Below are 13,032 nucleotides of genomic sequence, written 5' to 3' on the forward strand. Positions count from 1 at the left end.
TTGAAGCAGGGCTTTCAGCAGTGTTGCAGAGGACTTAGGTGTTACATTGGGTGGGAAAAATCAGGAGATTTCAGGAAATCGCCGTAGAAGACTCAAAGGATGGGTGGTGCTCCCCTAAGCTTGTTGAGATACAGTAGTTCTTTGTGTATTCTGGATATGACTCTCATACATGATTTGCAAGTATTTTCTTCCATTCTGTGGGTTGTCTCTTTCTTGGCGGTGCCATTTGCGGCACAGAAGCTTTTAATTTGGATGATGTACAATTTATCTTTTTCTCTCTTATTGATTGAGCTTTTGGTTTCATATCTACAAAACCATTGCCTACCCAGGGTTACAAAGACTGGCCAATTCTCTAAGAGTGTTTTTGTTTTGTTTTTTAAGATTTTATTTATTTATTCATGAGAGACACACAGAGAGAGGCAGAGACACAGGCAGAGGGAGAAGCAGGCTCCATTCAGGGAGCCCGATGTGGGACTCGATCCCGGGACTCCAAGATCACGCCCTGGGCTGAAGGCAGGCACTAAACTGCTGAGCCCCCCAGGGATCCCTCTAAGAGTTTTACAGTTTTACCTCTTACGTTTAGATCTGTGACCATTTTGAGTTCATCTGTGTGTGTATTGTGAGCTAGGGATCCAGCTTCATGTTTTCACATAGGAATACCCTGCTGTCTTTGATGTTTATGGGAGAGTGTCTCCTCCACTGAAGTGTCTGGACACTCTTTATCATTCTTTCCACCTAAAGTCTTTTGGAGAAATACCTTTTTCAGTAAAACATAAATTGAACAGAATTTTCAAATACTTATTCATATGCTCTGTTGATTTTTTCACAGCCCAGCAGACCCGGTTACCCTAGTCCAAGGTCCAGTGAAGGATTTTATCCCAGTCCACAGCACATGGTACAAACCAATCATTACCAGGTATGTGTGAGACATTCTTTTATTCTCCACGTTTGAGGGCGGAGAGGGACATTGTATGTATTTATACTCTTTATTTCTGTACTTAGGACTATGATTTGTCAAGCAGAAAGCTAAGAAAGTAACCCACTAAATAATTGTCTAGGTAGATGTCATGTCACCAGCCCAGAGGGCTGTAGTCGGCCCCTCAGCCTTAAAGCAGCAGCTGGGAAGGTGCCCTGCCCCACATTCTCCACTCCATTCCTCTCCTCCCTTTGTGCAAGGTGTAGGGTGAACCTGGTGGCTCCTACTATACAGAAGTAGTAATGAACTGGACAGTTTTTCTGGAAGGCAAGAATAACATTCAAATTTACCTAAAAAACTAGACGAGATGCCTTATGGACAGATGTGGAAAGAGTGTCAAATACCTTCTTACAGGGAAATATCTTCTACAAGTTAGAAAAGAGGATCCTTGAAAGAAAAGGACTAGAAGCAAAGTCAGTAATGTTTCTGGTTTGGAGGGAAGAGTATTTGCTTTTTGGAGGCATAACTTACTTAAGGTGAAATGCTGAGATCTCAGTTCTGATGAAGGGCACAGCTGTGTCCCCCACACCACACCAGGGCAGAGAACATTTCTGTGACCCTGGAAGCTCCTCCCGGCAGCCACCTGCTGTCTGGGCACAACTGCTCTCTGACCATCAGCAATGATTGGCGTTGAGTGTTCTGGACTTCCAGATGAATGGATCAAATAGGGTCTACTCTTTCATGCTCAGCTGCTTTTACTTGGTGTGATGTCTGTGCGTTGACATCCCAATGAGGGTGTCAGCAATTCACAACTTTTTAATGCTGAGAAGTATTGCACTGTGTGACCATACCACAGATCGTGTACCCATGGTAATGTGATCTGGATAATAGGCCAAATTACTTCTAGGAAATAAGATCACCTCATAATTTGTGTCGGCTGTGGCTCTTTTGTAGCTGTACTTTTTATATAACTGGCTGGTACTCCTAGCTGGCTGACAGGGTCAGTTGTGATATCAGCCTTGAATAGAAAGCACTCAACTGAAGAAGATAGCTCAAACACAACACAAGCAATGGGGAGTCCTTGAGTCTTTGTCCAGAGAGGAAGAAGCTAAAAGTTCCCTTCACTGCCATCTCCTTTCACGTGTTTCTCCGGGAGCAAAAAGAGAGGCTCACTTACCATGCCTCCTTTGCAGGGTTGCTGAGGGTCAAATGAAAGCATTTTTATTCCTTTACATGCCTCTCAACTCTGATTTAAATCCAGGCCTCTTAGATCTGGATGGACAAGCACTTTGCTATTAGCATACGGTCCCAGGGAGAGTGCCGGCCCTTCCACACTGGAAAGGATGATGGTACTTTGGAACACTGGAATGGTGTCTGCAGCAGGCTCTTCACCTGCTTTACTGTCTCCAGTCCCACTGTACTAATTCTGAAGTGGGGCCCAAGAGCACCAGGCTGTTGACCAGCACCCGAGGTGATGCTGAGCCTGAGAGACCTGTCTAGGGAGACACTGTTGTGAGACACCCCCTTGCTCCAGGGAGGCGAGAATCACTGGGCAGCTCCTCAGCCAGCAGGCTGGCCGGGAGTACTCATGCCCTCTGCCTGGCACTGTCCTTGGCCCTGAGAGCATGAAGATGAGTGAGGTGCCCTCCCCCTTGAGGCAGGAGCTCACAGGACCCTCCTCTTGCTATAAGTCTAGGTTACTGGTTGCCTTGGGCTGTGGTTCATCCTTGGGGAGCCAGCACCCTGACCTAGGCTAGTGGTCAGAGCAGCGGGGGGTGTATGGATGGCCTGAGGAAGGAAGACAGGCACTGAGCAGGACTCGGACACCAGACTTGTTTAGAGTAAGTGTGACAGCTTCCGCTGATGCGGCAGAGAGAACACAGGCCTCCATGGGCCCTCCACAGCGGCCTGTGCCCCTTTTGCTACCTGGCTCTGGTACTTGTTCATCTGTGGCTCCCCCCACCCCAAGTGGAAACCCATGAGGACAGGGGCTTGTCTCTGCTTTAAGTGCCTACCACAGTGTGTAGAACAGAGTTAAGTTTCAGTGGATAAATTAAAACATTCTTATTTTCATCAAATGAGTGATTAAGTTCTCCCAGGCCCCAGGTTTCCTTATCTTGTAAATGAGAACAGCTACAGGGCATCACTTGGTGTTATGTCGTGTTCCTTCTTGGCTAAAATGCCCATCAATCCTTTCACAGGGTTGGTGTGATACAGGATATTTTAAATCTCTTTGTTGGGCAAACTGCTAGAAGTTCTTTGGCAGTAATACGACCGAGAATGGTAGTGATATATCATTTTATGTTTAGTAGAATTTTTGTATTGAAGTACTTGCATTCAAGTAAACTGTGAGAACAATTTGTACATCTTACTTGAAAGTTCATTAGTTACATGTTGTCGGTATGCAATTTTGGTATAAATCAATGACCAGAGACCTAACAAATACACAAAGTCTTTGTTGAAGAATGTGTTGATGTATGGAAATACGGCTTTAGCTATCTCTTAACTCATTACAAAATTAACTGACCACCCGGCCATCCAGTACTAACCCAGTGAGTTATGGAAACAAATGCTGGTTCTGGCCTCTCGTGATCGAGGAAGAATGCCACATAAAGAAACTCCTCTCGTTTTCCCTCTGCCCTGGGATTTTTCTCCTTGTGCACCTGAAAGTCTTTTCTTTGCCATAATCATCATAGAACGCAATGCCTGTGTCTCTCACTGTCAGCCCTAGCTTGTTAGAGAAGAGGTGCTCTAGAGGAGCGCCCACAGAGCCACATTCATGGCTCCTATTGCTTTTGCATCAAGGATGCAGAGTAAATGATTTCTGATTTCCTGGTGTATATTTGCACTGCTTTTCTACATGGCCTTCATAGATTACCTTTCCTGAGGCTTTAGTTGATAATCCATTTCCTTGCCTTTACCACCCTCCAGAGGCCACCTGCATCCCTTGGCCATGATCCACCACCACCCACCCCACCCCCCGACCCCACCTTCAGACCAGTGGTGCCATATCTCTGACCACTCTTCAGTAGCCATTTCCTCCCTACTCCCCTGCTGCTCCCGCTGGCACTGGTAAGGAACCTGCTTATTACATGAGGTCCATTGGGATAATCCAGGATCATCTCCCCATATCAAGACTCCTAATTTATAACCGCATATGTGAGGCCCCTTCCCGTGTAAGGTATCATAGCCACAGGCTCCGGGATCCAGACTTAGAGTCTCTGGGCATCATTGTTCTGTTTGCACAGTGTTTTTTGTCATCTTTATTGCTTCCTTGCACAAGGAAAGTAGAACTGTGCAGAAGCACGCTGTGTCAGAACCTGACCCTGCTGCGCCCCATTCACAGGTCTCTGGTTATCCTGCTTCACATGGGATCCCAGCCATGGCCGGCAGCATCTACCCAGGTCAGGCATCTCTTTTGGACCAGACGGATTCATGGAATCATAGACCACAGGAGATATCAATGTGGCAGCCCAACGTGGAGGTAAACTGGGTGTTCTTGGGCTTTTGTTTGTTAGCTGATGAAGCTTGGCCTAGAGTACCTTTTATTTCTGAATCCTAAGAGTTACTGATTTTGACGGCCTAATTTAAAGTCAAAGCACTCCCATCTGCTCAAATTCCTCCTGGTTCTGTGAATCCTTTTTACTAAAAGAAAGAGACACCGCCGCCATCATTAGCCCACTCACCTGAACGGCAGCACTTCAGGCTGAATGTCATCAGCATGTGCACCAGCCGTGTCTCGGGAAGGAGCAGGGAGGCAGAGCCTCCCACTCTGTGGGCCATGTTAACTGTCATCAGATTTGCCTGGTAAACAAGAACCACTCCTGTGATAGTAAATGTTGATTCTTGGACTCCTGGAGGACCTGGAGTTGGCTGCTCATGCCCTTGCCCTTGCCTGCGCATGTTTGACAATTGCTTGGTGCTCCGTGGCATATGTGTACTAAGCCTAATCCAGGTCATTTTCACTTCTTCACTGCAGCCAGCAATGTATTCTCTGCACATACCTTGGACTCTTTCTTTCTTTCTTCCTTTCTTTCTTTCTTTCTTTCTTTCTTTCTTTCTTTCTTTCTTTTTAAGATTCTTATCCATTCATTTGAGAGAGAGAGCACGTGCATGGGTGTGGGGAGGGACAGAGGGAGAGGGACAAGCAGACACCCTACTGAGCAGGGAGCCTGACACACGGGGCTCGGGGCTCGATCCCAGGACCCTGAGATCATGACCTGAGCCGAAGTCAGACCCCAGCCAACTGAGCCACCCAGGTGCCCTGGACAATTTCCTTTAGAATAAATCCTGCAGGTGGAGCTGAATGACTTTGTACTTATTAAAGATGCATGGCAAGTGGTAACTTGGAACCTCCAGGAAAGTTGCTCCCATGAGCAGAGTATAAAAGACCCTCTTTCCACCATCCTCTGTTTTGCTTTATTTACTTATTTATTTTCGGAAAAACACAGAAAACAGTAAGAGCATCCTAAATACACTCCTGAGAGCGAATGTGCTGTTTTATTTGCTCCCCTGCCAGGACTCTGCTGCGCTGGACCTGCGAGGGATTGGGCAGGTATTGCCGACCCACCTAATGGAAGAGCGGCTAATCCGGCAGCAGCAGGAAATGGAAGAAGATCAGCGCTGGCTGGAAAAAGAGGAGAGATTTCTGGTAATGGTGTTTCTGGTTAATTCTGGTAATTCGGATTTTTTCCAGTTGTGAAGCTCTGCCAGAGTACACTGTATCACGGATGATTGGAGGAGTTCATCTTTTTCAGAACAAGAGAGTTCCTTTTACATCTGGTCCCTAACACTTGCAGTAGTGGGTTATTTGCTTTTTTGGACTTTTTTCTGACCAGATATCCAAGGTTTTAGTAGTGGCATTACAGGCTCAGAGGTGTAAGTATTTCTTTGGTTTTCGCAGAAGCAGCTTCCCCTTAAGGGTCAGCTCACATATAAGACCTTCTATCTTGCTCCTGCAGCACGTGTCACCAGATAGCTGAGAACCCATGGTCTGCCCTCCCGGCATTCCTCCTCTCATGGTCTGACGGGCGCAGGCCTCCTCCCACATGTATCTGGACGGCCCAAGTCTGCAGCCCCCTTGGAAGTCCTGCGGCAGAGGGGAAGTAGTAAGGCACAGCTATCTCCATGTGTCGCTTGACACAAAGGCCCTTTGGACTCATGGCCGAGCACTTCTGTGCCCTCGGCCTCAGGACCCACTCCCCAGTCAGCCCACACAGCTAGTTCTGTCTTCCTGGGGTAGCCTGAGAAGGATGGCTGCACAGAGGCAGGACTCCTACTATTTCCACACATTCTTGGTCAGTACCTTTCCCTGGGTAGTCCACAGCCGGTCCCTCATGCTCTGATTCAGTAAACATCCCCTGAAGCCACGTCTGTGTCAATCTGTATGCTGGGGAACTAGACACCGGTGAGGGTGGGGGATAGTTCTCAAAAGGCTTACAGTCTTCCGAGCAGAGAAGCGTTGAAACCAGCACTTACTGGTGATATGCCACAGTGGTTTCAGCCTTCATAAGTGGCTCTCATTTTTTTAAAACTGTAGTTTAAAATTAAAACACTCAGGCTGGGTGAGGTGTGTTTTCCCCATTGGTGAAGCCAGTGCCCCCAGCACAGTGGGCTGCCCTTAGCAAGCCTGCCATCCCAGTGCCCACAGGAACTGGGAGCATGCTGGGAGGCCTGCAGACGCCGCACACACCCCACACTCGGTTACTGCCAGTTGGCATACACCCTGGTCACAGATGCCCTTCACCACCAGATGTATTTCTCCTATATGGAGTCAGCTGGTCCACACAGCCACCCTGGAAAGAAAAGACAGGTCCAAAATCCTTTACCCAAAGTTCTTGAAGGTTTTATGTGCTTCAGAATTCAATATTTTTTACTTTAGAAGGATAGTGTAGTATAGCGCACATGCCATGGAGGTCCTGTTCCATTAGCACTAATCTTCATGCACAAAACCTTAATGTTCACATTCACAGGTATGAATGCAGACTTCACGTCAGTTCAGGTCAGGTTTTGTCTTGAAATTAACTCGCTTCAATTCCAAATTAAAATTAAAATAAATTTCCAGTCATTGGTGCTTGTTAAATTTTGGAAACCAGGATAAAGGAGGGTGACCCTGTTCCTGTATCACCCTCACTTTACAGCAGAGATTTCCTGAGGTCACCCAGCCAGCATGTAACAGAGCCCGAATTCAGCCCAGAGTCCTGCCACAGGGTCTGTCCTGGCTGCTTTGCAGGGCTGCTCGGCACACACGAGGTGCAAGGCACCATCCTGCTGTGGGTACTTTGAACACTTACTCAACTTGCCAGGTGTTCTTCTTGCAGACATTTACAGCAAGGTACAGGAAATGTTGATAGGCACCATGAAGGATTTACTTTGGAACAGAAGTTTCAAACTATAAAAAATCTAAATGATTTACTTTGAAGCATATCATGATATAAGGCAAGCTGCCGACACTGGTGATTGTTTGCTGTAGTAATCTGAGCGGATCCATTTGGATCTGGAATGGGCTCCAAGAATGGCTGTTCCCTAGCACATCTTAGACTTTTGTCAGACAGCCTATTTTCCTACATTGATATGGGATTGAAAAAGCCCATATTACGAATTCTCCAAATTCCGAACTGATGTACCTACATACCATTGTCTTGGGTATGACTAATGGCACGTGAACAAAGGGTTTTCTCAGGGTTACAGCATGCTGGCCCATGCTGCTGTTCTGCCCTGCTCTGTGCACAGCAAGACGATGAACCCTCAGGTGCTTGGAAGAGTCAGGGATGGTGCCAGAGTCCAGATATGTTGAGCCAAGGCTGAGAGATCCATTGGAATTTGCAAAGCAGACAAGTTCTGGAAACCCCACCAGGCAGAAGGAATGAGCATGACTAATGACATGGGTCATAAGACTGTTCTCAGAACTCCCCACCCACGCGAGATGTGACTATAGCCTGGGGAGTGGAAAGTAGCTTAATGAGTTCAACACCAACTCAGTCTTCTGAGTGGTTTCAGGTGTTCATATACAAGGCTCAGGACCCGGCTAGTTAGCTATTGGGCTTTCTCTTGTCACTGAGATCATTTAGAGACCATACACTGAACGAGCCCTAGAAGAGGGTACAGTAGGGTGAGCTTTTTTTTTTTTTTTAAGATTTTATTCATTTTTCATGAGAGACCGAGAGAAGCAGAGTCACAGGCAGAGGGAGAAGCAGGCTCCCTGTGGGGAGCCCAGTGCATGACTCCACCCCAGGACCCCGGGATCACGCCCTGAGCCAAAGGCAGATGCTCAACCACTGAGCCACCCAGGCACCCCTGGGCAAGCTTCAATAAATGGCTAAGTCTGTGTAACCCATACCCCCCACACAGGACATTTCCAAGACTCCACACAGCTGCTTTTTTTTTTTTTTTTTTTTTAAGATTTTATTTATTTATTCATTAGAGACACAGGCAGAGGAAGAAGCAGGCTCCATACAGGCAGCCTGATGCGGGACTCGATCCTGGGACTCCAGGATCATGCCCTGAGCTGAAGGCAGGTGCTTAACCGCTGAGCCACCCAGGTGTCCCATGACTCAACATAGCTTCCAGGTTATGTGCAAAGGCCACTTACGAAGCTGTATAATATGCCCCCAGGGGTCTGTGGTACCCTTGGTGAGGATGTCTCCATAGCCCAGGAACTTCCCTGTGGTCTGTTCCCAGCATCTTTTATTACTCCTGTGCAGCTTTTAATGATTTTTTTTAAGTGTGTCTTACTTCCCTTGCTAAAATTCCTGCCTATCCACTTAGAGCTTCCTGCTGCTGCTCTAATGGTATCATTTTCATTGAGCTCATTGGTTGTGCATTTTCCATGTGTGCATATGCATTTGATTTTTAGACACTTGTATTTTCCAGTATCTATCACATGAACTCTGATTTCCGTGGGTTTTCTGTTGCTTTTAAAAGCATTTTTTCTTCATTTCAACATTTGTTACATACTTCGTATTTCTATTCTGAAGCGTCTCTTGCCAACTTTCATATTAAATAGTTCCTTGTCTGCTTTTATTTTTAAAGATGTTGTCTGTAATAGTTTTTCCATTAGGTATAATGCTGGCTCTATATTTTACGTATTTTATATATATATATATAACACACACACACACGTATGTATTTTACATATATATATTTTTTTTCTTTTTAAGAAAAACCTGTAAAGACTTTGACATGATGATCAATGGGGTACATTTTGCTTGGGATTGGGCTAGCCTTGCATTCCAGAGTCAAGTCATGAGTGATCATTCTTTTAAGATCATGGCATAGGTCATTGGCATCCCATTAGAATTTCGTATTGCTGTCCTTAAATGAGAATGACTTACTTAGTCATTGTTGGCTTCAAGATCAAATCAGTACTAGTGTCATGGGGTGGAGAGTGGGGGGAGGTGGATAATCCCTAACCTATCTTTGGTTTGGGTGTTCGTCAGGTAGGCATTGTAGGTAGTAGGGCTAAGAGCAAGTGTATAGTCAAGATGGGGGCCTGCTTCTAGCAGGAGTAGCAGGCAGAGATACAAAATCAAGGAGACTGGAGTAACATAAATGTCAGGTCATTGTTTCCTGCCAGAGCCACAGTGATATTTCTAAAATCTGATCCTGTTGCTCTCTGACCTAAAATCTGCCAGTGGCTACCATAAGATGACCACCAGGCCTATGAGCTGACTTTCTATCTTTCCTGTCCTCAAGATCCAGCTGTCCTCAGTCAGCCCCTGACTGTGAACAGAGAGGACTGGGCACAGGGTGGGAGGCCCAGCACACACAGCCTTTGGGGAAGGCCAAGCGGCTGAAATGACAAGCAGGGGTCACCCCAGGAACATTTGAGGAAGAGTGTTCCAGGAAGAGAGCCACCAAGCACAAGGACCTCAGGCAAGGCAGGAAGGAGCCAAGTGTATCTGAGCACAGAAGGGCCACGGCAGTGGCCAGAGTGCAGTGGATACAGAAGACAGACAGCGCAGGGTCCCTTAGGCCATTGCAGGCTGGGAGGACCAGGGGCGTGAGATGTGGTAGGAAAATAACAGACTATCTGTTGGCACTGAAGATGATCATTCCTGTCTTTGATTCTCGTTTGTTTGTTTTGTTTTTTTAAGATTTTTATTCATTTATTAGAGCAGGGGGAGGGACAAAGGCAGAGGGAATAAGAGAGGTAGACTCCTTGCTGAGCCAGGAGCCCGATGTGGCGCTTGATCCCAGGATCCTGAGATCATGACCTGAGCCAAAGACAGACGCTCAACCGACAGACCCACCCAGGCATCCCTGACTCTTTCTTTCAAGAAGGCATTACTAGAAAGAATCTAGATTCTGGGCTCAGCCAAATGAGAATTAAAAATCCTAGTTATTATGACACTATATAAATAGTTTAACCTCTATAGTTTTATTTATTAATCTGTTAATCTGTAAGATAATTAAATTTTCTATAAAGTGTGGGTAATATGTTTCTCCCGGGGCTGGGTTGAGGATTAAATGTGTAGCATGTATACAGTGGGGGAAGTAGGGAATACACATGGATTTCTCCAAGGGCTTTCTCTCTCAGTTTGTTCTCCATGGCAGCTGTGAGAGCTGCATTGCTGAGACTCTAAAATCCTAGATCATATCCCACATATGACAAAGAGTTCCCAGAGGCCATCTCAGAATACCTTCTGGCCACTCCTGACCAGAAACTAATATAATAGATCAAGTGAGAGATTTAGCCACTTGCAAGGATTCTGCAAAGGAGAATTGCTTTTATTAGATTTGCTTATTATAAATAAACCTTAATTCCATTTTGCTGTTGCTGGAGCTCCCAAAAGTGGGTTATTTTTAGCACCAGCTAACAAGGCCCCTGCTTTAACTGGACTTGCGTGTTCTCCCAGGATGTGGAGTCTCTGGGCAGGAGGCCGCCTTTTAGGCCAGGGCTCTCCACTGAAGGTCTCTCAAGCTGTCAGTGAGGAAGGTCGGTTTCTGGGTTTTTTTCCTAAACCATTATAGACCTGATACCCTTGTAAAATAAAGTAAAAAGCAGTTATTAGAAAAATAAATTTTTAAGAAAATATATAAAATATGAGCCAAACTTGTTTATTTGAACTCTAACAGGTCTAAAAGTTACTATTTCACATTGCTCTATAAATTTTTTAAGTTGCTTATCTTCTGTTTCTGTCTCATCATGACCTGGTGACAAAACATCCCTGAGCCTCACTGGTCCTTGGATCATGCTGGGCAAAGCACTGCTACACCCTTCCATGGGGTAAGCTTGTGCACCCTGATAGAGGAGCTATATTCTGGTTTGGAAAAATTAACTTCAGAGTTGCTTTGTCAGTAATATTGCCAAAGTTTTTTTCCAGTAGAGGTGAAAGAACAGCTGTTAATTGTAATCTTCTGTTGTTCGGACTTCCATTACAGTGGTTTCTGTTGTTAAATATGGCTGGCTGCTACCTTTTCTTAAGTACTTTGGGGAGTCAGGACTCCTTCATGTCATCTCCACTCTGGTGCTTGCCCGAGGCCACACGGCCCTGACCTACAGCACTTGGTCCTTGTGGGGGACCCTCTCCCAGTCCAGCTCATGACCTCTGAGACGGCTCTGTGCTGGTGAACCCCATTACACGAGCTCTCCCACACGGGCCAGAGAGAGCCAGGAGCCTCGTGTGCACCCTCAGTCTGTTCAGAGGACCTTGCTTCATATTGGGGGCACTGCTTACAGACAGACTGACTTTGTTACTCATTTATTTTCCTTACAGTAGTCTTCTAACATGGCACTGTGCTAAAGACAGGATTTTAATTTTAAAATGAGAAAGTCCTGTCTATATAAAGCCTACTTTGTGTTCTGAAAAAGGAAATGAATGTTTGAGCTGCTCCTCCTCTCATACAAACGCAGCCAGCTGAATGAATGATGAGTGCCAGACCGGGGGCCCCTGGGGGCAGGGACAGGGTGGGGAGACTGCCTCTGGCCCTTTGCTGCTGAGCCAGGCCATGGCCCTCCTGTGTTCCTTGCATATGCCACATTCTGGATTTGAAGACAGTGTGGCCCAGTTCAAGGAGAAGGGACTCCGAGTGGAAGCTTTCTAGAGCAACAGCACATGAGGGTTGAGACCACTGTTGTTTGCTGTGTCCCCAGAACCTGAAGCAGTGCCTTCAGCCCTCCCCCGCTGCCCATGGGGACACCATGCACATGCCGACACAGCACAGTGCTCAACAGCAGGTTTCTTGCTCACACCTGGTTTCCAGTACCAGGAACTGGAAATAACCCACCTGCCCATTCCTACAGAACAGATACATTCATGGAGTGGAATACTGCATGACAGTAAAAATGGGCAAACCCCTCCACACATCCACAAGGGCGGGGCTTACAGAGATAATGTCCACAAAAGATGTTGGACATGGGACAGTGCATGTTATGCAGTCCACTTATGTGAGTCCTCTGAGGCTGGAGGTCAGAACTTCAGCCCCTCAGTGAGGCGAGGCAGGTCTAAGCTGGAGCCCACTGGGTGGGTGCAGTTATGAAAATGCATTAAGTTTTTACACTTAAGATTTGTGTACTTTACTGTATATGTCATACCTGAATTAACAAAGAAAGTGAGGGAAGGAGAAGGCATATGTGACAAGGGACATAATGAATAGCTCCAAACATCCTTTATGTTTGTGATAATATTGGTGTAAGATTTCAAACATAAGTTTCCTCTTAATTTTACTATCTTCAAATCTAGAGTAGTTTTTAAGAGGGAAACAGAAGAATTTGGTTTCCCGCGGGAGCAGAACCAGTAACAGAACCCCTTCTCTCCGACAGGCTGGCTCTGGCTCTCTCGAGTTCTCCGAGTTGGCACTCATCTCTCACTCAGACAGGCTATGGCGACCATGTGAGGAAAAACCTTAAATATTTCCATTCATAGAACACAAGGGGACTTTATATAGACAGGCTTTTTCATTTGAAAATTGAGATCCTGTCTTGGGGAAAGTCTAACATGAGGGAATTGCTGTGAAAAATAAGTTATTTCATATGGAAATATAAGTAGATAATTCATGTAAATATATGAAACACAGCACCTAATTCTATAAGCGAACGATAAATGTCATTTGCTTTTGTTTAAGTAAAAAAGTAAATAAAGTTATTTCCTACAGTTAGGGGCGCCTTGCTGGCT

At 45.9% G+C, this 13,032-nt stretch overlaps 1 protein-coding gene across 18 annotated transcripts in view; it reads left to right on the forward strand.

The window, feature by feature from the left end:
- Positions 1–13,032, forward strand: part of PTK2 (protein tyrosine kinase 2) — a 262,540-nt gene that overhangs the window by 229,937 nt on the left and 19,571 nt on the right. For all 18 annotated transcript variants that reach the window (XM_041769011.1, XM_041769012.1, XM_041769013.1 and 15 more), the window contains 3 exons: positions 830–916; positions 4,263–4,400; positions 5,436–5,567. In XM_041769011.1, coding sequence (XP_041624945.1) covers positions 830–916; positions 4,263–4,400; positions 5,436–5,567 — 357 coding nt within the window. The remainder of the gene's footprint in view (positions 1–829; positions 917–4,262; positions 4,401–5,435; positions 5,568–13,032) is intronic.

The sequence above is a fragment of the Vulpes lagopus genome, chromosome 9 (assembly GCF_018345385.1).
Source record: "Vulpes lagopus strain Blue_001 chromosome 9, ASM1834538v1, whole genome shotgun sequence".
In the NCBI taxonomy this organism is placed as follows: domain Eukaryota; kingdom Metazoa; phylum Chordata; class Mammalia; order Carnivora; family Canidae; genus Vulpes; species Vulpes lagopus.